The 24701-nt window shown below is 42.1% G+C and overlaps 3 protein-coding genes across 5 annotated transcripts in view; 1 reads left to right on the forward strand and 2 right to left on the reverse strand.

Annotated features, from left to right (window-relative positions):
• SHLD2 (shieldin complex subunit 2) overlaps positions 1–13653 on the reverse strand; it is an 87594-nt gene extending 73941 nt beyond the window's left edge. Inside the window, exons 1-2 of the mRNA XM_025396257.1 lie at positions 13115–13653; positions 10920–10975 (exon numbers count right to left, since the gene is read on the reverse strand). The gene's annotated coding sequence lies outside the window, so the exon portion shown is untranslated. The remainder of the gene's footprint in view (positions 1–10919; positions 10976–13114) is intronic.
• The window catches only part of LOC112631324 (anthrax toxin receptor-like), a 724187-nt gene that overhangs the window by 517194 nt on the left and 182292 nt on the right, over positions 1–24701 (reverse strand).
• Positions 12862–24701, forward strand: part of GLUD1 (glutamate dehydrogenase 1) — a 38438-nt gene continuing 26598 nt past the window's right edge. The window contains exons 1-3 of one of the 3 annotated variants that reach the window (XM_025396260.1): positions 12925–13147; positions 13228–13493; positions 13543–13578. In XM_025396260.1, coding sequence (XP_025252045.1) covers positions 13134–13147; positions 13228–13493; positions 13543–13578 — 316 coding nt within the window. In that variant the 5' untranslated portion in view covers positions 12925–13133. Of the gene's footprint in view, positions 13579–13815; positions 13971–24701 lie in introns of those variants that run through there. The other 2 variants (XM_025396259.1, XM_025396261.1) reach the window with 2 other exon arrangements.

Consider the following 24701-nt stretch of genomic DNA (forward strand, 5'->3'; position numbering starts at 1 on the left):
TCAGAACCATACCACTGCACCCGGCCAAGACAGCTTTTCAAACTCTAAAACTGTGATTTTAACTATCACCAACCAAACCAAGAAAACTTTCATGGTACAGTTTGTTGTGTAAACTTCAGCACAGAGGAAAGGCAGGTGATGACATAAGTACAGTTCTCTCACACTGATCAAGATGACATAAAAACTTGGGGGAAGAGTTCAAAGAAAAAAAGTTAAAAGAAAGAGTGGATGTAAATTCAGAATTTTTACCTCCTGTCCTATCTGGAGCTAAATCTTATTTGAGGGGCCAGGTGAGGTGGCTCACGCCTATAATCCCAGCACTTGGGGAGGCTGGGGAGGGTGGATCACCTTAGGCCAGGAGTTCGAGACCAGCCTGGCAACATGGCAAAACCCTGTCTCTACCAAAATACAAAAAATTAGCCAGGCACAGTAGAAGCGCCTGTAATCCTAGCTACTCGGGAGGTTGAGGCAGGAGAATCGCTTGAATCTAGGAGGCAGAAGCTGCAGTAAGCCAAGATCGAGTCATTGCACTCCAGCCTGAGCAACAAGAATGAAACTGTCTCAAAAAAAAAAAAAAAAAAAATCTTATTTGTGGAAGGGTAAGAAAAATCTCCAGTGTTTGTGGGGAGAGACCCAGAATGGGAAATAATTGTCTTTCCCTTTCCCAAGTTATGGTCCAGGGACTGTAGCCATTTAGCAAAACCTTGCACCTAATACAATATCATGCCTTGCTAAAGGCATAATAGCCAATGACATGCCCAAACTATATTCCTGAAAAGCTGCTTTATAAGAGTCCCAAGCATATCAGCACTCTCCATTGGGCCAGTATAACCCAAAGAGCCTGGGATTAAGGAGGACCCAGCATGCACAGATGTGTTCCCCAGAGGCTACAGTAGTAGCAGGGACATCATCCTCAGAAGTGGCGGAAGCAGACAATCCCATTCAAGACCAAGCCAGTCATTCGCAATGGCTCAGAAGGACAGAGGATGGCACAAAGATAATATGACTCTCCTTTAATGCCAGGAAAAATTATAAGATTTCTCTACCGATACCATCTACCATAGGAAAAAAAAAAGGGAAGGGGTGGGCTATGTGAGGAAACTGAATATTTATCCAAAGGACAAAGTATTTAGAAGGGTTTAGATTAACATGCAATTAATTTAGTTAAACCAGAAGCTACTGACTTTTTATCCTAAAGTGGCAAGATTGTTTAGCAGGATTGTTCTCTATTAACTAGTAGAAACAGAGCTAAGGAAATTTTAGTTATTTAGAAATAAAGTTGGCCAAGCACAATGGCTCACACCTGTTATCCCAGTACTTTAAGAGGTCAGCGGGGGAGGGTCACTTGAGCCCAGGAGTTGGAGACCAGCCTGAGCAACATAGTAAGACCTCATCTCTAGGCCGGGCACGGTGGCTCAAGCCTGTAATCCCAGCACTTTGGGAGGCCAAGGGGCAGTGGATCACTTGAGGTTAGGGGTTTGAGACCAGCCTGGCCAACATAGCAAAATCCCATCTCCACTAAAAAATACAAAAATCAGGCCGAACGCAGTGGCTCGCGCCTGTAATCCTAGCACTTTGGGAGGCCAAGGCGGGCAGATCACCTGAGCTCAGGAGTTCGAGACCAGCCTGACCAACATGGAGAAACCTCGCCTCTACTAAAAACACAAAATTAGCCTGGTGTGGTGACGCATGCCTGTAATCCCAGCTACTCGGGAGGCTGAGGCAGAAGAATGGCTTGAACCTGGGGGGCGAAGGTTGCGGTGAGCCGAGATCGCACCATTGCACTCTGGACAACAAGAGCGAAACTCCATATCAAAAAAGCAAAAAACAAAAATTAGCCAGGTGTGATGACATGCACCTGCAATTCCAGCTACTTGGAAGGTTGAGGCATGAGAATTGCTTGAACCCAGGAGGCAGAGGTTTCAGTGACCGAGATTGCACCACTGCACTCCAGCTTGGTGACAGAGTGAGACTGCCTCCAAAAAAAAAAAAAAAAAGAAAATTACATCTTTGTATATTTAAGTATATAGTCTACACAATTTATGCCTACTATACTTCCAATTGGGTTTTCCACTGCACAAAAGGTAAAATGTAAAGCACTTGCCTATGTGATCTGACGCTTATCCACCTGTCCAAAATCACAACATTCTCCACTAGGACAACCACAGTCACACTGGATTCTGTCCATTCCTAAAACATGTCGAGGTCTTTTCTGTATCACAGTTTTTCCACACACCATTTCCTTCACTTAGGATGCATTTCCCATAGCTCTTTAATAGGTTGCTTCAACTCAGCCTTTAATTTCAGTTTAAATGTTTCTTCTTTTCAAGGCCTTCTCTGAACACCCAATATAAAGTAGGTATTCCCTGTTATCCCATAGCACAGTACCATATTATTTTCTTTTTTTCTTTTTTCTCTCTTTTTTTTTTTTTTTTGAGATGGAGTTTCCCTCTTGTTGCCCAGGCTGGAGTGCAGTTGCAAGATCTCGGCTCACTGCAACCTCTGCCTCCAAGGTTCAAGCAATTCTCCTGCCTCAGCGTCCCCAGTAGCTGGGATTACAAGGGCACGCTACCATGCCCAGTTAAGTTTTTGTACTTTTGGTAGAGATGGGGTTTCACCATCTTGGCCAGACTGGTCTTGAACTTCTGACCTCTGGTGATCCACCTGCCTCTGCCTCCCAAAGTGCTGGGAATACAGGCATGAGCCACTGCACCCGGCCTTTATCCTACATTTAAAATCTTTTTTTTTTTTTGTCAATTACTACTTTAGATTGATATCATAGAAAAAAAATTGTCTCTCTGTGCTTCACTGGTTTTCGATGGCCCTCCAAGAATGCAATCACAAGGATTCCATATTTAATGGGGAAACTGTGGAGGACAGTAACTACGTAAAGGGCACTTTGAATATCCACCCCATGTAACTTCAAAATAGTCTCATCCCAAGCTATCCTTCTGATGATATATTACTATAACAGAGAATCCAGTGAAACTGTCATTTCTGCCTATAGGACAACGAAACTTCTAATTTCAACATAAAGGTCAGTTTAGCCCTCTTATTTTAATCCACTTGCCTATGTGTGTTACATTGATGATAACAAGTTGCTAATGGCAACTTCATCCAAAAGTCTGTTGAAATCATTTAAGCACCTGATATTTCATTATAATCCTCAGATTTTCCCCAGAAGTTGAGGATGGATTTCTGTTCTGTCTTCCTGTCTAGATAAGAGAGTAAACACGACAACATGAAAACGATTTCCTTACAAGCTGTCAATAGTAAAAAGCTGTTCAAAAAATAAAAGGCATAATTTTTAAAATGTTATCATTTTTTAAGATCTCAAGAAGAACTAGAATTTGAAGACTGTTTACTGTATACAGTATAAAACTGCAAATAACATAATTCCCAGTGCCATATTTAAGAATGTTCTCCCCTCCTATAAACTGCGTTAAAAAAATATATTATCACAGTAAGACAGCAGAGAGCAAGTCAGTTAATTTCTGTGGCAAATATGGCAGACACTGTGAGTTGTCTAACAATTATTCCTTCTGGCCAGGAACAGTGGCTCACGCCTATAATCCCAACATTTTGGGAGGCCGAGGCAGGTGAATCACCTGAGGTCAGGAGTTCAAGACCAGCCTGGTCAACATGGTGAAACCCCATCTCTACTAAAAACACAAAAAATTAGTCGGCCGTGGTGGCGGGTGCCTGTAATCCCAGGTACTGGGGAGGCTGAGGCAGGAGAATCGCTTGAACCCAGCAAGCAGACGTTCCAGTGAGCCGAGATCCCATCATTGCATTCCAGCCTGGGCAACAAGAGCAAGACTCCGTCTCAAAACAAACAAACAAATGAAAAAACCCAATTATTCCGTTTCTACCTTTCTTCCTGGCTGGCACAGCCTGCCTGTACTTCAGAGGCCAAAGTACCAGTAAGGCTTCCTTGCAGCCTCCCTTACAGCCAGGGCGTGGCATGTAACCAACCCAATCCTAGCTACTGGGGTCTAAGAGAGTTGAAGGTAGTTGGCAGGCCTTTAGAAAAGGTTTCTTCACTAATACGGGGATACGCACAGGAGGAAACTGCTATTTCACCAAAGAACTTAGTTATGGCTGCATATGACCCCTGGAACTGCTAAAGCCATCTTACAACCCTTACGAAAGATATCACAAACTTGCTGAACTGTAACAGAGAGAAGAGCAGAGTAGGTATCTGATGGTATCATTGAGCCCTTGGACTGACAATGGAAAAGCCCTGCCTTCAGGCTTCTTGTTAGATAATGTTATCTTGGTTTATGGCTTTCCTTTAAGCCATTTTTATTTGGATATTGCTACTTGAGGGTCAAAGCATCCTAAGGAATCTCTATCTGCTTACTTCAGGTCCAATTTTCTGAGCTGAGTCAACATTATCAGCATCTCTACCTTGTGCCTAGTCCTTCACTGACATGTCTTTCATTAAGAAGCAAGCGCAACGTAATTATACTCAAATATATGCTTCACCCATAAAGTCTGTTTCTTCTGCAACACCTCTAGAATGGTCAAGGAGAAGGTATTTTTTGCTTCTCTGGTGTATTTTTCAGTTATGTCTGTTTTTAACAGCATTACAGATGTGCCCCAAGTTTTACCTTACACTTCCTTTCTTATTATCCTCTAACACCAATTGTACTGAAATTACAATTGATCTAAAAGTTTCAAAAACAAAATGCTCAAGAAAGGATAAAGATTTTTTTTCTAGAGGGTGGTCCACATCATTAAACAGAGCTGAATGGCAAGGCATCTTGAATGATGAATAACTGAATGTGCCATTCTTTATACATAAAGAAAACAAAAAACCCAATCTCTATTTTAAAATGAAGATAAAGAGAGGCATAATAAATAACATACAGGTGAGATCAGAATCCTATCTTAGTGGCTGGGTGTGGTGGCTCACACCTGTAATCCCGACACTGGGAGGCTGAGGCAGGCGAATCACAAGGTCAGGAGTTCAAGACCAGCCTGGCCAACATGGTGAAACCCCATCTCTACTAAAAGTACAAAAATTAGCTGGGCGTGGTGGCAGGCACCTGTAATCCCAGCTACTTGGGAAGCTGAGGCAGGAGAATCGCTTGAACCTGGGAAGTGGAGGTTGCAGTGAGCCTAGATTGTGCCACTCCTCTCTGGCCTGGGCGACGGAGCAAGACTCTGTCTTGCAAAAAAAAAGAATCCTACCTTAGTACAGTTAATTTGTTAATATATCTTTTGATTTTTAAATTTTGATTTTCTTTTTACTTTTCATTTTTTTCCTAATTTAGCTCCCATTTATAAGCACAGTTAATTTTTTTTTTTTTTTTTTTGAGACAGAATCTCACTCTTGTCACCCAAGCTAGAATGCAGTGGTGCCATCTCAGCTCACTGCAACCTCTGCCTCCTGGGTTCAAGCGATTCTCCTGCCCCAGCCTCCCGAGTAGCTGGGATTACAGGCACCCGCCATCATGCTCGGCTAATTTCTGTATTTTTGTAGAGATAGGGTTTCACCATGTTGGCCAGGCTGGTCTTGAACTCCTGACCTCAGGTGATCCACCTGCCTCGGCCTCCCAAACTGCTAGGATTACAAGCGTGAACCACCACGCCCGGCCAACACAGTTAATTTTTAAGAGACCTCATATGTTTCTTGCATGATAGCTTAAAAGGATAAGATCCTACATTTTTCATGTTTACTCACAACATGAAAGGAATCCTTAAGCAAGAGTTGATAAACCTTTGTTGACTGTTACTCAGCAATGCAAGAAAATGAAGACTTACCCAAACCAGCCATGGAGATTAACTGACATTCATTAGGAAAAGGTTTTTCTAAGAGGAAAATAGATAACCTATTACAAAGAACAGTTCTCAAATCTTTTGGTCTCGGGACTACTTTACCTATTTATGTATAAGTTTCAAGTTTGGGCTTAGAAAGAATTTAATAATTGTGATAATTTTGTTTTCTTTTCTTTTCTTTTTTTTACTCCTGGGCCCAAGTGGTCCAGCAAAGTTGAAGCATACAAAAATCATTCTGTCGCCCAGGCTGGAGTGCAGTGGAACGATCTGGGTTCACTACAACCTTCACCTCCTGGGTTCAGGTAATTCTCGTGCCTCAGCCTCCCCAGTAGCTGGGATTGCAAGCATGCACCACCACACCCAGCTAATTAATTTGTTGTGACTTTGGTAAAGACAGGGTTTCTCTGTGATGGCCAGGCTGATCTAAAACTCCTGGCCTCAAGTGATCCACCAACCTCAGCTTCCTAAGTGCTAGGATTACAGGCATGAGCCACCATGCCCAGCTTAAACTATTGTATTTCTATATACTCATGGTGAACAATCTGAAAATGAAGTTAAGAAAACCATTCTGAGCCAGGCGTGGTGGTGCACACCTGTAATCTCAGTTACTCAGGACGCTGCGGCAAGAGCATGTCTTAAGCCCAGGAGTTCAAGGCCATCCTGGGCCACACAGTAAGACCCTATCTCTTAATAAATAAATATTTCTTTTTACAATAGCATCAAAAAGAATACTTAGTAATAAATTCAACAAAAAGTACAAAACTTGTTTTTTATTAGTTGATTACGCATTTTATTTTGAAACAACAAATATCTTAAATTTTTAAAGGCCAATTCTCCTAAAACATTTAAGCCAAATACACACAAGTATATAGACTCAAAGTATTACTGCTGTAGCCTTGATTCTCTTAAATTCTATACTTGATTCTAAATTATTCTGGGGCTAGAATATGCTTGCCATTAAGGAAATAATCTTGTTATGCTACAGAATTTTGGGAGTTACCATCTCATATAATTTTTGGGAATTGCTAACTTAGCTTACTCGGTTTTAAGAAGTGCAAAACTTATCCTCTGACAGTGATAAAACATTCCTGAGAGAAGTTTTAAAAGACCTACATATACAGAAAGATACCCCATGTTAATGAATCAGAAGATGTAATATTGTTAAAATGGCACTAATTCTCAAGTTATAGATTCAACATAATCCCCCTCAAAATTCCAGCTGACTTCTGTGCAGAAATTAATATCATGACACTAATTCATATGGACATAGAATAACCAATCTTGGGGGAAAAAAAAGTTGGAAGACTCTTATTTCCCAATTTCAAAATTTATTACAAAGCTAGAGTAATCGGCCCGGCACAGTGGCTCATGCCTGTAATCCCAGCACTTTGGGAGGCCGAGGAGGGCAGATCACCTGAGGTCAGGAGTTCAAGATCAGCCTGACTAACATGGTAAAACCCCATCTCTACTGAAAATACAAAAATTAGCCGGGCGTAGTGGCACGCGCCTGTAATCCCAGCTACTCAGGAGGCTGAGGCAGGAGAATTGCTTGAACCTGGAAGGCAGAGGTTGCGGTGAGTCAAGATCGTGCCATTGCACTCCAGCCTGGGCAACAGAGTGAGATCCCATTTCAAACAAAAAAAAAGCTAAAGTAATCAAGACAAGGTAGTACCGGTATAAGGATAGACATATGGATGAACTGAACTGGCATCCAGATATAAACTTTCACATGTAGGTCAATTTATTTTTCATAGAGTGTGAAGACAATTCAATGGGAAAGAAAGTCTTTTGAACAAATAAACTGGATAGCCACGTGCAAAAGAATGAAATTGGATCATTTTCTCACATTATGTACAAAAAGTAACACAAAATGGATAAAAACCTAAATGTAAAAGCAAAAACTATGAAACTCTTAGAAGAAAACAAAGGCGTAAATCTTCATGACCTCCAATTAGACAATGATTTCTTACATATGATACCAAAAGCATAAGTATCAAAAGAAAACATTTATAAATTGGACTTCGTCAAAATTTAAAACTTGTGCTTCAAAGTCACTAAGAAAAATGGGAAAATATAACCTAAAGAATGAAAGAAAACATTTCCAAATGATATATCTGGTAAGGAACTTATATCTAGAACATATTAAAAAAACTCTTACAATTCAATAAAAGACAACCCGACTTAAAAATGGGCAAAGGATCTGAATAGACATTTCTCCAACTAAGACATAAAAATGGCCCATAAACACATGAAAAAATGCTAAATATTATTAGTCATCAAGGAACTGCAAAAAAATACTTCATACCCATGAGGATGATTATAATAAAAAACACACATAACAAGTGTTGGTGAAGAAATAGAGAAATTGGAACTTTCATTCACTGCTGGTAAGAATTAAAATGGTGTAGCCACTGTGGAAAACAATTTGGCAGTACCTCAAAAATTTAAACATGGAAGTACCATTCGTAGGTATAAACGCACCCAAAAGAACTGAAAACATATGCACACACAAAAGTTCACAGCAGCATCATTCAGAATAGTCAAAAAGTGGAAATAATCTAAGTGTCAATCAATAATGAATAGATTTTTAAAATGTGGTACAGTCATACAACAAAAACTAGCCATAAAAAGAAATGAAGTACATGCTACATGCTACATGCATAAACCTTTAAAATACTATGCCAAGTGAAAGACAGTTACAAAGGGTCACATACTCCTTTTACAGGAAAAGTCCGGAATAGACCGATTTGGTGAGACAGAAAGTAGAAAGTATATTTTTACTTTTTCAAATTAAATTATTTTTAAAAATGAATGGCTCAAGAATTTATATGCTATGTTTTTCTAAATCCTAACAATCTTCTAAAATATTTTTAAGAGAGAAAAAAAGCATGCTATGAATCAAGAAAAACAGACCTGGAACTTTAAACCAGCTAAGGAAAACTCAAAGGTGGAAAATTCATTTGACTTAGTGGAATGCTATCGAATGTTCCCTTCAAGCTGAATTTTGGTCTTCATTTGAATGGGAAATTACTACGAATAATTAAACTTCACTGTGTTGGGCATGGTGGCTCACACCTGTAATCCCAGCACTTTGGGAGGCAGAAGCGGGCTTATCGCTTGAGCCCAGGAGTTCGAGACCAGCCTGGGCAACATGGTGAAACCCCACGTCTACCAAAAATACAAAAGTTAGCCGGGAGTGGCGGCAGGCGCCTATAGTCCTATCTACTCAGGAGGCTGAGGTGGGAGGATTGCCTGAGCCCAGGAAGTGGAGGCTGTGGTGAACTGTGATCGTGCCACTGCACTCCAGCCTGGGTGACATAGTGAGACCCTGTCTCAAAAAATAAAAATCAAAAAACTTTACTTTGCAAATTATCTGTATATTTTACAAAAGTAATCATAAATGTAAAGTTGAAACTCATTAGACTTTATATCACAGTACATAATTTCTAACTAAATGGAACAAATACTTAAAATACTTCTTGGAATAGTATAAATAGGATAACTTTGGAGTCTGATACACAGGTTTGAATCTTAGCCTATTTACAAGCTTGGTGATCATCAACAACTTGTTTGGTTTCTGTGGGCCTCACTCCCTGTTTCTTTTTTTTTGTTTGTTTGTTTTTTAGATGGAGTTTTGCTCTTGTTACCCAGGTGGAGTGCAATGGCGCAATCTCGGCTCACCGAAACCTCCGCCTCCCAGGTTCAAGCGATTCTCCTGCCTCAGCCTCCCGAGCAGCTGGTATTATAGGCACGCACCCCCACACCAGGCTAATTTTGTATTTTTAGTAAAGATGAGGTTTCTCCATGTTGGTCAGGCTGGTCTCCAACTCCCAATCTCAGGTGATCTGCTCACCTAGGCCTCCCAAAGTGCTGGGATTACAGGTATGAGCCACCACCCCCAGCCACTCCCTGCTTCTAATAAATCAGGAATTATAATACCTATAGTCTGAAAAGAAATACTGCAAATATTCACTAAATGGGGGGAAGAAATGGATAATTTCATTCTGCTTTTTAAAAACCTATTTCTACTCTTCACATTTTTTTACTTGCATGTAATTTTAAAACATAATGACCAGGTGCAGTGGCTCAACACCTGTAATTCCAACACTTTCGGAGGCCAAGGTGGGCAGATCACTTGAGGCCAGGAGTTTCAGAACAGCCTGGCCAACACGGTGGAACTTCGTCTCTATTAAAAATACAAAAAAATTAGCCGGGCATGGTGGCAAGTACCTGTAAACCCGGCTGCTTGGGAGGCTGAGGCAGGAGAATCACTGGAACCTGGGAGGCAGAGGCTGCAGTGAGCTGAGTTTGCACCGCTGTACTCCAGCATGGGCAATTGAGCAAGACTGTCTAAAACAAAACAAAAACATAATGATGATTTTAAAAATAAAAACATCTATTTTATAGGGTACTCGTGAAGCCAGTTTGCAAGGCACCTACACATAGGAGATTCTCAATAAAAAAAAAAAAATAGTAATTTCCACAACTCTATTCCTCACCTCTTCCAAAGCTTCTTCAATTCTGCCTTTCCTTTTTTGAGATGGAGTCTTTCCTCTGTTGCCCAGGCTGGAATGCAATGGCACGATCTTGGCTCACTGCAACCTCTCCGCCTGATTCAAGCGGTTCTCCTGAGTAGCTGGAACTACGAGCACCGCTCCACCACCACCACGCCTGGCTAATTTTTGTAGGCCCCCCCACTATGCTTGGCTTATTTTTGTATTTTTAGTAGAGACGGGGATTCACCATGTTGGCCAGGCTGGTCTTGAACTCCTGACCTCAAGTGATTCGTCTGCCTCAGCCTCCCAAAGTGCTGGGACTACAGGTGTAAGACACCTCCTTAGGCCCAATTCCACCTTCTTGAATTCAGGTGAACAGGCCACAGAAGCAGCAAAGTGACACATTTATTTTTCTGAAGGCTAAGGTTATAAAGATAAACAAAGACAATAAAACTAAGCTTTTAAACCCTTTTCCTCAGAACATAACCAAATAATTTAATCCAAAAAGAAAAATATTTCCATATGTTTACTGATGCCAATCATGTTATTCTGAAACTCCAAGTGTTTTTTGCAGGAGTGGGGGATTGTGATGTAAGAGAGTAAAACGATAATACATCTAGTAAAAAGGGAATTTGATACCTTAATCTTTTGACCATCAGTGAAAATTCAGGATTCAGGTCAGAGTATATTTTTCACTGAAAAATGCAGCGCAAGTACAATTAATGGCAATGATTTATTTAGCAAGTAAGTTAAAATGTAAGTTCCACCTGTATAAAAAGATAACTTTTACTGTGAGAGTACACTGAGATAGATGAATGTAATTTAACAGATCCAGGTTGTCACTTTATATTTTACACAGTATTTCGAGAACTAAGAACTTTCTCTTCCATATTCTAAAAGACGAATAACGTGAACATATCAGGAAGCACCATCGTTTTGCGGATCAAATGGGTGTCATTTTAAAACCACCCAAGTACACTGAGACCGCTAACACTAGTAACGTGGCGTTTGGCAGCCTGTCTTAATGACTGTCATTAGAGCTTTATTTTTTAGTTTCTTTTTATAGAGATGAGTCCAGGCTGGTCTTGAACTCCTGGGCTCAGGGCAATCAACCTGCTTTGGCCCCCAAAGAGCTGGGATTACAGGCGTAAGCCACCGTGCCGGCCTCGTTAGTTTTAAAAGCGCCAAAGACATCCATAGGAATGCATAACTTTAGCATTTCCTATCAAGTATGTATAAATACATAACTGAACCCTCGTATAGCATAAAGTTTATAAATCATATACTGAGGCAAGGTGCGGAGGCTCACGTCTGTAATCCCAGCACTTTGGGAGGCCGAGGCGGGCGGATCACTTGAGGTCAGGCGTTGGGAGACCAGCCTGGCCAACACGGCGAAACCGCATCTCTACTAAAAATACAAAAATTGGCCGGGCGTGGTGGCGCATGCCTATAACCCCAGCTACCTGGGAGGCTGAGGTGGGGAGAATCGCTAGAACGAACCCATGGAGGCGGAAGCTGCAGTGAGCCGAGATGGTGCCACTACACTCCCGCCTGGGCGACAGAGCAAGATTCCGTCTCAGATAAATAAATAAAATAAAATAAAAAATAAATCATATACTGAACCATTTAACAAACACATATATTCCTGAGAAAGAATTTCCTTGGGGCATTATCGAATTTCTAGTTTCCTTATTTTACACTATTTCAGAGGGAGATAAGGTCTCCCTCTGTCGCCCAGGCTGGGGTGCGGTGAAGTGATCGTAGCTCACCGCAACCTCGGACTCCTGGGCTTAAGTCATCCTCCAGCCTCGACCTCCCAAAGTGCTAGGACTAAAAGCGTGAGCCACCGCGCCAGCCCGGAGCCTCTGTCTGCAAAGGTGAAGCACAGTCAGTGCTGTGCAGCGACACAACCACGACGTGCGTTAACTATGGGACCTCCACACTGCGGAGCAGCCGAATGGGACAAGAAAAACTCGCGTGGTGAGAGCCTGTGGGCGACTGACTCCTCTCTAGCTCACACCAGCCACACATAATCCAACTCCGGGTGCCGCGCAGCTCTCTGCAGCACTGCCTGGTGACGCCGAGCCCTCAGCCCGGCCTTCCGCGGCGGCGACTCTGCCTCGCTTTCCTGCCCACGTGTCAGCATCCTCATACCCGGCCCCGGCCCGAGGCCGCCGGAGGACAGGCCAGGCTGGGCCGCCCGTTCCGAGGGCGCGCGGGCGGAAAGGAGGGGCGCCCGTGACTCACACGATCCGGTCCCCGACCAGACCGCCAAGCCTGACCCGCGCCGCGCTCCGCGGGACTCGGCCTCTCAGCGCCCCACAGAGGCCAGCCCCGACCCCGACCTCCCTGGGCTACCTCCCACCCCCCTGGGGGACCCCCGCGGCGCACATACCTGAGCACCCAGCCGGAGGCTGGTGCGGCCTGCGAGCAGATCTGGCCCGCCCCACCCCTCCCCTCCTCTCCCCTTTCCTCCCCTCCCCTCCCTTCCTTTCCCTTTCCTCCCCTCCCCTCCCTTCCTTTCCCTTTCCCTTTCCTATGGGCGCGCGAGCATGCGCGCCGAGCCCGCCCGCGCCTGCGCGCCCCCGACGCCCAGCCGGCACGCGCCGCCGCCAGCCAGGCCGGGCGAGGCCGCGGCGGAGGCGGAGGCCCGGCGCCCTGGGCGGCGCCCTGCCGCCGAAGGCCGTCCTCCCCGTTAGGTGGCGAGCGCCCGAGGGGAGGGGACAGCCGGGCAGGCAGGAAGCTGCAGCTTAAAAGGGCAACCCGCGCCGGACCCTTCCTCCCTAGTCGCGGGGACTCTGAGAAAGCACTCCTGTTCCGCGACCATCACGCACCTCCTCTCCGCCTGCCGCCATGTACCGCTACCTGGGCGAAGCGCTGCTGCTGTCCCGGGCCTGGCCCGCAGCCCTGGGCTCGGCGACAGCCGACTCGGCCGCGTTGCTGGGCCGGGCCCGGGGACAGCCCGCCGCCGCCCCGCAACCGGGGCTCGCATTGGCCGCACGGCGCCACTACAGCGAGGCGGTGGCCGACCGCGAGGACGACCCCAACTTCTTCAAGATGGTGGAGGGCTTTTTCGACCGCGGCGCCAGCATCGTGGAGGACAAACTGGTGGAGGACCTGAGGACCCGGGAGAGCGAGGAGCAGAAGCGGAACCGGGTGCGCGGCATCCTGCGGATCATCAAGCCCTGCAACCATGTGCTGAGTCTCTCCTTCCCCATCCGGCGCGACGACGGCTCCTGGGAGGTCATCGAAGGCTACCGGGCCCAGCACAGCCAGCACCGCACGCCCTGCAAGGGAGGTGAGCGTCGGCCGGGCCCGGTCCCGCCCTCCCTGCCTCCCCTGCGGCTCTCCCCTCCGGCCTCCTGCCAGTGCGGGGCTGCTGCTCAGCCCAGCCCAGTCCAGCTGGGGCGGGCCGGGTCCCCGCCCGGGTCACCCCGCCTCGGATGTGGCCGGCTCTGTGGATGGTGATTTTTCCGCCTTAAAACCATCATGCGGTTGGCCTCCGCCTTCCCCCGCGCCGTCATCCCGGGCCTCTGTACATGTCGATCTTGCATGCAGAGTAGATGCTGCACCGGTCTCCTTTTGGTCCCTGTGTCTGTGTCACACACGGCGGGTCCTGCCGAAATACAATTCTAGGAAAGGGGATGACCTGCGCGTGTGATAATGCCTCGTCGGTATTCTTGGGCTTCTGTGACTCTCCCCTAAATGCAAACTGTCAAATTATTTTCTGATATTTGTTCACTCCTGTCCTAAAAGTGACAGATGATATAGGAACATAGAAAATGACTTGGCTTCTAAGTTTGAAATCTAGACAGTTTTATTAACCAAAGGAATTTACTAATCACGCGTTAATCGTTTCAATTAAGTGATTTTCCCATTCTGACAGGTTGTTTTATACCCAAAAAAAGGAAAAACACGAAAAAAAAAATCACAAGCAATGTAATATCTCTGACAAATAAACACCCGGCGTCCTGACAATAAATCTACAGGTTGTAGGCTGCGGGTGGCCAGCCAGCCAATGGAATGAAATAGCTCTGGGGGTGTGTACTGGTCCTGGCTAGCACTGAATTTGAGCTTCAGGGAAGATATAATACGTGAAGAAAGGGGTCAGATACTGTTTGGTAGTCACTGGGTTATCCTGTAGTTTAAATCATTGAATGTCTGTAGATTTGGCCTCTGTGGTCAGATTGCTTTCTTCGAGCAAATGAGAGCTTTTTTTTTCCTTTTTTTCCCCCAATACATTGCACCATACCTCTTTAATAACCTAAAATGGAAAGGACAAACCACTTTTGTCTACTGTAAAAAAGAAAAATTAGATGGAATAAAGAGCCCAGGGAGGCGAGGAGTCCTGTTGGAGATGGATTGGCCGAGAAGCACAGAGAATGTTGGGCTAGACCCTTGTCTCAGTAAACCTGGTTCTGTGCCCTTTCAATTATGCCCGCTGACTTCTAAGGATGTTTAGAAATCCTCTCTGTGCCGGAAAAACTTGAGCGGTGCTGGTATTCCCAGAAGGGGGAACAAAGGTTGCTTTTAAAGATTTACTAAATTTGCATTGACCCCACCCACTTCTAGGACTTAACTTTGGAGCTTAATTATCCTCTAGCTCTGGTTTCCTCAGCCAAAACCAATGTTTGAACCACTTTGACCTCTGATTTCCTTTCTAGCTTCAAAATTGTATAAAATATACATACCGTCAGTCTCCTACATTGCTTTCCTTCTTCCTACCACTCCCTTATTCTCCAAACCAGGAATACAAGTTCAGACTCCAAAGAAAGGCAAATAAGGATGTTGGAGGAAGTTCAGGCAATGTATAGTAAATATTGAGTTGCATCGTTTTCTTAAAACGGACGTGAAGTTGATTTTTTGCTATCTTGTTGGCAGCATTTGCCAGTCCTTTAAAAGGTGTACAGATAAATCAGTGTATGTGGTTTTCTGCAGGATCTGATTTGGTCTCTGAAATCCCTTTTCTTCAGTTTTTCAGATGCCCAACCCTCTCCTGTTTTTATAAGTCGCAGCTCCACAAACTCACTGAAGCAACTCGTTTACCATAGTTTGTCCTCTCTCTTGTTGCCACAGCAGTTTTAATGCCAAAATATTGAACCTAGCAACAAATTGGGTCAGCCATACCAAAGCACTGTTACTGTAGCACTTGCTTGTACTAGAGTGTAAGATACAACTTTCTGTTCTACTTATCCCATTTACAAAAAAGCATGCTATTAACTCCCAGCATGTAAACATGGAGAAACTGAATTGTTACTAATACACTGTTGCAAGCATTGCAAGATGATAGAACATCAAAGAAAATTGGCCTCTACAAAGTGATAAATTTATTATCTTCAGGAATTTGAAAGGCTTTCTGGATTGGGGAAGATTAGATAGCTATGAAAGCCCTTAAATATTTTAGTGTGCTTAATAAACAGTATACTGTTTGATCAGCAAAATTTGGGTACTGTAGCCTTCCATGCTTTGTGTTCAAGACACCCCCAGATCTATCTAACCATTTATCACCCTTGTTTGCAGAGAATGTGCATTCTAAGAGGGACAGGTCTCCTTTCTAAAAGCTTTTTTAACGTCTAAGAAATTGTTAACCTTTGTGGTCCCGCTGTAGTCTTAGAAACACAGAATATATTAGGTGATTGAGATTTTTTTTAAATGTTTTGGATAATCCCTATGAAATTCTGTCTTTCCCTCTTAAGCATATTTTAGCACATTCTTCCCTTTCCCCACTAACCTGTCTTCTCTCCCATTGGTTCTTTGCCAAAAAAAAAAAAACCTCATCTGCCTCTCTCCACCCTTTTTCCTACCTTCAGCTTTCTATTTCTCATTTGCCCTCAAGAGCAACCTTATGCCTGAGTTTTCTAAATTAAAATTCTTGAGGTTGAAGCAAAGCAACCATCTAGTAATAATCTCTGTAAGGGAAGCAGATGGTTTTAAGACTTGGTGGCTGATGTGTACTTTTTCCAAGTAAATATTTAATAATACACACTGTTTTTGTGTTTCTCTTTTCCCAGTTACCACATGTACCTGAGGCCGTTAGATTTGTCTATGTTAAGGATTTGAAAGAGTATGCTATAGGATCTGAAGAGAAGTTTAAGTGAGGCCTTAAAAATATTTCTAGCAAAGGGGCATATTATGAGAATATGCGACTGATTTGAGAAGACTGGTTCAAAGGTTCTGGTGTGTTTGGAAATATTATCAAAGTTTGTTCTATTAACTTTCTCTGAGTAAATTATCTGTATTTTGTTTGCTACGGTTCTGCCTGAGACCAGCCTACCTTTTTAGAAGGAAGTTTATCATTTAAAAGTCAGTTTGGAGGGAAAGTACAGATTGATAATAGCAATTTATTGATGGTAGTAGTCAATTAACTTTCTCTTCCAGTCTGCCCTCCAGTTGTCTTGATATTAAAACTATTAAAATTCCCTATCACTGATGCTACTATCATAAAATTTTCTGAAATTATCATAATTTACGTATAGTTGATGAACCGTAGATGGAGTTCTCTCATACATTGACCCTGAGTCTTTTAATTACAAATATTAGTACCCAAAAAAGTGTACCCTATGTTAGCCCAGTAGCTAGTTTTTAAAAGTCAAAATGCCAGAAGGAAACAGTGGAATCTTGTAATGCAAGGGTCATTGCAGGGTTAAAGACGCCTTCAGCCTCTGGGATGTCATTGTTTAAGGGAAGAATATAGAAAGCACTGATACTGATTTAAAATGAGATGTTTCTCTGCCTTCACTGGGGGAAAAATGTTTCCGACTTATTTTGCTGTGATCAATTGACAACCATCAAAACTTAGGTAACTGAATAAACTCACAGTTTCTATTATTTTTAAGTAACTGTGTGTCTGCATCTGCTGCCACAGATAAAATATAACCTTTGTAGGTGAATTTAATGTAGGACTTGTCTGAAAGTTCAGTTAGAGGATAGGTAATTTATGTGTATGTCTTTTAAAAGCACTTTGCCCCGAGGTGATTATTTTTAATACATCTTATTTAAATACAGAACTGTGTTGCCCTTTTGCCTTTTTATTTCATGGAAGCCAAATGCATCTTTTCTCCCAAGTATACTAGAAAGTGAAGACCCATGGTAATGGTAGTGATCTGTACATCAGATTGTCAGTCTTCCTGTCACTTGTGTGTATGAATCCGTTTAGCAAGTTTGCTTTTGGCAGTAAAGCCCCACGTGCAGGAAGACAAACACTGCTCACTCATTATCCAAAGTATACTTTGTGAGAATTAGGCATCAAAAATTGGAGCTTAAGCACCAGTATATATTAAAGTTCAATACAACTTGTAGTGTTTAAGTACAATAAATAAAAATTGAGGCTGAACCTTTGGCATATAGTGGGAAGAAATTGGGTTTACCACTGTTAATAATTCAGATTGCTTAGGAAAATCGATCTTTATCTACTTATGTTAAAAATACTAAGGATTCTGCCTGTAACCATTAAAAACTAAAATATTAACCTGTAGATGTTGAAAAAATCCTAGACACTAGTCTCTGCCATGTGAGCATTCTTCTGGGTTTGTTTTTTTTTTCCTATTTATTTTACCCAATAATTAGGCTTTTACAATGTAAGTAATGAAGAGAAAAGTCTCTAATATCACTTTAATAGAGCACATTGATTCATAAATAGCCCATAAATTTTGTACTCAGCAAACCCATAAAATACACATGTATGATTCACATAATCAAATAGTAATGAAAGTTACAAAATGAAAAATGAAGCAGCTCTACCCCAAGTCCTTTCCCCAATATAACCATGAACAATCTTTTTTTTTATTATTATTATACTTTAAGTTCTAGGGTACATGTGCATAACGTGCAGGTTTGTTACATATGTATACTTGTGCCATATTGGTGTGCTGCACCCATCAACTCGTCAGCACCCATCAACTCGTCATTTACATCAAGTATAACTCCCAATGTAATCCCTCCCTCCTCCCCGCTCCCCATGATAGGCCCCGGTGTGTGATGTTCCCCTTCCCGAGTCCAAGTGATCTCATTGTTCAGTTCCCACCTATGAGTGAGAACATGCGGCGTTTGGTTTTCTGTTCTTGCGATAGTTTGCTGAGAATGATGGTTTCCAGCTGCATCCATGTCCCTACAAAGGACACAAACTCATCCTTTTTTATGGCTGCATAGTATTCCATGGTGTATATGTGCCACATTTTCTTAATCCAGTCTGTCACTGATGGACATTTGGGTTGATTCCAAGTCTTTGCTATTGTGAATAGTGCCGCAATAAACATACATGTGCATGTGTCTTTATAGCAGCATGATTTATATCCTTTGGGTATATACCCAGTAATGGGATGGCTGGGTCATGTGGTACTTCTAGTTCTAGATCCTTGAGGAATCGCCATACTGTTTTCCATAATGGTTGAACTAGTTTACAATCCCACCAACAGTGTAAAAGTGTTCCTATTTCTCCACATCCTCTCCAGCACCTGTTGTTTCCTGACTTTTTAATGATTGCCATTCTAACTGGTGTGAGATGATATCTCATTGTGGTTTTGATGTGCATTTCTCTGATGGCCAGTGATGATGAGCATTTTTTTCATGTGTCTGTTGGCTGTATGAATGTCTTCTTTTGAGAAATGTCTGTTCATATCCTTTGCCCACTTTTTGATAGGGTTGTTTGTTTTTTTCTTGTAAATTTGTTTGAGTTCTTTGTAGGTTCTGGATATTAGCCCTTTGTCAGATGAGTAGATTGCAAAAATTTTCTCCCATTCTGTAGGTTGCCTGTTCACTCTGATGGTAGTTTCTTTTGCTGTACAACAATCTTAAATCTAATGCTGCTGTCTAAAACTGACTAGTTATCCAAATGAATCAGTATTTTCCCTTTTCCCAGAAATTAATACAGATTCAAGTGTTCACTATCAAGTTGGAATTGTTAATATGTGAAATACTACTGATAAAGGCAGGAAAGGCTTTATTAAGGACAAGACAACAAACCAGGAGAAGGAGCTGCTCAAGCAAGACCTTCCGATTATCTTTGCAAAAAGGCAACTATACCTGAAAGATTCTGCAGCCACACACATTTTGCCTTCACTGAGGTCAACTGCCTTCACCGAGGTCAAATATTAGCAAGGACTAACATTTATTCAGCTCTGTGTGTGCCAGGCATTTTATTAAGAACTTTTCATGCATCATCGCTTCTATGCCTCATAGCAACAATGCATGTAAGAACTTTTCATGCATCATTGCTTTTATGCCTCATGCAATACGCTGTTGTCCCTGATTTCCAAATGTGGCTACTAAGGTTGAGGAGTGAAGTGTCCTTTGGCAGGGTGACACAGCTAGTACGTAGTGGACTTGGGGTTCAGATTCTGGGCATCTGATTCCAGTACTTAATTGTTGTCTGGGATTTATTCGTGCAAAAAGTTACGAATTGTATCTTAGGCTTTTCATCCTAAGCACTGATTGAGAACCACCTCATGCATTTGACACAATGCTTCCTAATACTTCAGATCATAGATACCTTTGAAATTTCTGTTAAAGGCTATTAGAAGATAGAAAATATCTATCTAGAAAATAATACATATCTTCCTAGAAAATAATATATATTCAAACAACTTTGCATATAAAACTCAGCATAGATGATATCTCTAGAGGTCCATTTATTCTAATTACTAAAGAAATGAAATAACCTTTTTCCCCTACACCCAACTCCAAAGACCTGAAATAACATTTTAAAGAGTTTTCCATCAAAAGAGGTTTGAAGACTTTGGTGTTTTAAGAGATTAATGTGTTAGCCAGAACAACTCATTTCTCTACCAGTGTGTACTCCATTTATTTTTAAGTATTTTCTACTGAATAATTTTGAAATTACTTTCTTAGTTTTCTAAGAAAACTTAAAACTTTTAGCATTTTCTTAAAAACTAAGAAAATGCTTTGTTTATCAGGAATTGCTATTTCTTTTGATTATTATTCTTGGAGAAGGTCTATCAGACATAATTCATCTGATTTGCTTCTAGGCTAGAGGAAAATGTGAAAGATGACAAATGAAAATTACAAAGGGTGTCAGTAGTATGGCTCCTTTTATCATTTGTCATTATCACAAATATATCAACACAGGACTTTTAAAAAATAGTTTGTACATATTGGGCCTCAGTAGGATTTTGCATGAATTTTTTTTTTCTTTTTTGCCAAGAGAGAAAGAGCGAAGAAATAACCAAAGGTGATGTACTCGTATTGGAGGTTTACCAAATAAGGACTGCTTTTATTATGAACTATAGTCAGTTTTTCTATTGTGTGTTTTTTGTTCCTGCAGGAAGATCTCTGAACTTTATGCAGAGGGTTCTTTTAAAAAACCAAAGTTGAATTTTTTTATTTCTTGGAATATTTTTTTCATTTATTTCTCCCAAGTAGAGCAGACTCCAAACTCTCTTTTGTACTATGTCTTTTTTGTTTTGCCACTAGCTCAGTATTCTGTTTCTACATTTTCCTTTCCTAGAACCAGTCAATAAATGACCAAAAAAAAAAAAAAAAAAAAAACTAAATCATGTGTTATTGCACTAGGAGTTCAAGGATACCAAGGACAGTCTTTTTTTTTTTTTTTTTTTTTTTTTTGAGACTGAGTCTGGCTCTGTCGCCCAGGCTGGAGTGCAGTGGCCGAATCTCAGCTCACTGCAAGCTCCGCCTCCCGGGTTTACGCCATTCTCCTGCCTCAGCCTCCGGAGTAGCTGGGACCACAGGCGCCCGCCACCTCGCCCGGCTAGTTTTTTTTTGTATTTTTTAGTAGAGACGGGGTTTCACCGTGTTAGCCAGGATGGTCTCGATCTCCTGACCTTGTGATCCGCCCGTCTCAGCCTCCCAAAGTGCTGGGATTACAGGCTTGAGCCACCGCGCCCGGCCCAAGGACAGTCTTGTTTGTTTATTTGTTTTTTGGTTTTTTTGAGACCGAGTTTCGCTCTTGTTGCCCAGGCTGGCGTACAGTGGCGCAATACTGGCTTACTACAACCTCTGCCTACCGGGTTCAAGCAATTTTCCTGCCTCAGCCTACCAAGTAGCTGGGATTACAGGCATGCACCACCTCGCCTGGCTAATTTTTATATATTTAGTAGAGACAGGGTTTTGCCATGTTGGTCAGGCTGGTCTCCCGACCTCATGTGATCCACCCTCCTTGGCCTCCCAAAGTGCTGGGATTACAGGCGTGAGCCACCACGCCCGGCAGACAGACAGTCTTGATGTGGGAACAGAGAAGGCTGGATAGGAGTTGGATAAGGCGATTTCAGATAAAGAGGGGGTGACTTCACCCAAGGCAGGGAGTGGAACTGTGTGTAAGGGGATCAGGAGGACAAACTACATTTGTAAATAATGAGAAATAAGAACTTGTGACAGTAAATATATTTGGTCTCTTTGCCTGGTTCCCAACACAGAGCTCCTGAATCCCTTGCAAATTCCTGAGTGATAGGAGCATCTTTTGTTCTAACTAGGACACTCTTGATGGGCTTCTGGGTAGCTTCAAGGTGGGGGCTAGTCACCAAAAAGACCAAGTCATAATTAGAAATTTGGAACTTTCACCCCCACCCTCTGACCTCTGGAGATTGGAAAGGGACTGAAGATCGAGTTTAATCAGCAATCAGTAATGCCCTCATGGTGGAACCTCTATACAAACCCTAACTGACGGGTGGAGTGTGGGGAGAGTTCAGAGAGCTTCCAGGTTGGTGAATGCATCCGTGTATGGGTAGGGTGGTACACTCCCAATTCCAGGGGGGACAGAAGCTGCCCTGGGGACATTCCAGACATGGCCCTGTGTACCTCTTCGTGTGGCTGTTGATTTGTATCCTTTACATAAGTAATGTTTCCCTGAGTCCTGTGAGCCTTTATAACAAATTATTGAACCTGAGGAGGGGGTCATGGGAACCCCCTGATTTGTAGCCAAGTTGGACAGAAGTGTGGGTGCCCTGGGCACCCAGGACTTAGAACTGGCATCTGAAGTAGGGAACAGTCTTGTGAGACTGAGCCCTTGAGCTCTGGGGTCTGTGCTAACCCCAGTAGTCAGTGTCAGAACTGAATTGCAGGACACCCAGGTTGTATCTGCAGAGAACTGGTGAACTGCTTAGTGTGGAAAACCCACACGTTTGGTGTCAGAAGTGTGTGAGTAGAAATAGTTTTCCTTTTATGTCTGTTGGATGGATAATGATGAACCTAGCAGGGCACAGAAAGCTAGGCAACAGTGAAACTGAGAATGAAGTTGTAGCAGAGAATGAAAAAGAAAAGGCAGATAAAACATTTTGAAGAAAGGACAGTAATGTATTCCCAACAGGTAGGATTTACTGGATGAAGGAGAGAAGAGGCAAAGATAACTACAAAATTTCTAGCCTGAGAGACTGGTAGAGAAAAATGATGGTATCAGGGACAGACAGGGTTATTAAGAAAAAGGATTGGATTTTTAAAATAAAGAAGATCTGGTGTAAAATTATCCTCAGGAAAATTGGAAATCCAGGCACGTACTTCTCTCCATCATGCCCTTGCATAGTGCAGTCCCTCTGCCTGTCCATGCCTTGCCTCCCCCTCCCTAGGATTCTTCTTCCTCTCTTAAGACCCATCTCAAATATCACCTAGACTTGTAAGTAATTTATATGAAACTGGATAGCTGAGGTTTCAAGCCTTTATCCCTTTGAACCTTTTTAATAACAAGTTACTTTTATCTTTTGCTAAATCCAACTTTATATTCACCATTTTAACTAGCATCATTTCCGATTCTAAGACCTGATTGGTGTGAAAGTGCAGCTAAGTTACTGTTAATCAAGATCAGAATAAGAGAATCTATGAAGAAAAATTAACAAAATCCCCCTTTTAATGCGTAATCTTCCATCCATCAGGCTGTAAGTTAAATACCTAACACAAAACAAAGCTGTATGTTTTATGGATATGTACGTATATAATTGCAGGGAACATGATTTGGAAGGATATACACTTATATTGCTAAGAATAGTCACCCCTAAGGAGAAGACTGGGGTCACAAGTGGAAGTCAAGGGAGTCTTCAGCTTTCTTTTTGTATTTAAATTTTGATAGAAATATATACATATGTATTATAATTTTAAATTTTTAATGAAAAACAGTATTTTTCCTATTTTCTTTGATCTGTCAATAGGTTATATTTTTCCAGTATCAGCTAAACATTTGCTTCCCAGAAAGCTTAGTTACCTCTTCAAAATTTATTCAGGTTAAAGTAAAAGATTTAGATAGTGGATTAAAAATCTAAGATGGTATTTGCCTACTTTATATAGAACAGTATATTGATGCTGCTAAAGCAATTAAAGTACAATTTTTCTTTTTTCTTTTTTTTTTTTTTTTTTTTGGTTTTGTTTTGTTTTTTGGAGATGGAGTCTCACTCTCTGTCGCCCAGGCTGAAGTGCAGTGGCGCAATCTCCGCTCATTGCAACCTCCATCTCCCAGGTTTAAGCGATTCTCCTGCCTCAGCCTCCCCAGTAGCTGGGATTACCAGGTGCGCACCACCATGCCCAGCTAATTTTATTGTATGTTTAGTAGAGACAGGGTGTCACCATGTTGGCCAGGCTGATCTTGAACTCCTGACCTCAAATGATCTGCCCACTTCAGCCTCCCAAAGTGCTGGGATTACAGGCATGAGCCACCATGCCCAGCCTACAGTGTATACTTTTTCTTCGCTCCTGTATGCAGTGCTCCTTCCAGTGCTGAATGTCTGAATTTTTATCTGAGACATAGTATTTCAGATGGTCATTACTTGCGGGTGGTCATTAATAGTTCCTCCCTGCTTCTAACCTTCCTCTCCTCATTTTAAATTAAGTTACGCTACATTATTGTGGGTTAGGAGGTACAGTAATATTAAATGAAAAAATATAATGTGATGAGTGAGTGGCAAGACAGTTATCGTATGAATATTGAGAGTTGTTCTGAGGCCTTTTTGTTTTTCTGGGGGTTCTGTGCTTCTGGTAGAACTCTTGGTTATTGAATAAATAGTTCCTGAAAAGTGAGAAAGTACAATTGGAAATTAGATTTCTGATGAATAAATCAAACCCTATTAAGAGAACTAGGTTCAAGTAATTTTAAAACCACTTGAATTTTCATAAATGTTTTGTTAATTATTGATTATGAAAAACAGTGACTCTAGCTGGAGGCTTTTGTGTGTTTGCTTTTGAGTCAGCTAGGAAAAGGAAGAAAAAGTCAAGCTTAGTCAATTGTGGTTTTCACTGAATCTTTTTTAAAGTAATGAGCTGGTTTGTTTTCTTCATCACTATAGCAACTTAAGCTAGTTTTTGCTTTTGATTTTTTATTTCCCCTAGAGAAACCTAGCATGCACTGCTCATTAGACTTGAGCATACTAAGGAATATCTGTGGTAATTAAGTTAAAAATCAGAGTGGTGCTTTGTGCCGTGTATAGTTGCAGATGTCTGCATTTCACTAATGTTCTTTGGAAACATCTG

This window comes from Theropithecus gelada, chromosome 9 (assembly GCF_003255815.1).
Source record: "Theropithecus gelada isolate Dixy chromosome 9, Tgel_1.0, whole genome shotgun sequence".
NCBI lineage: Eukaryota > Metazoa > Chordata > Mammalia > Primates > Cercopithecidae > Theropithecus > Theropithecus gelada.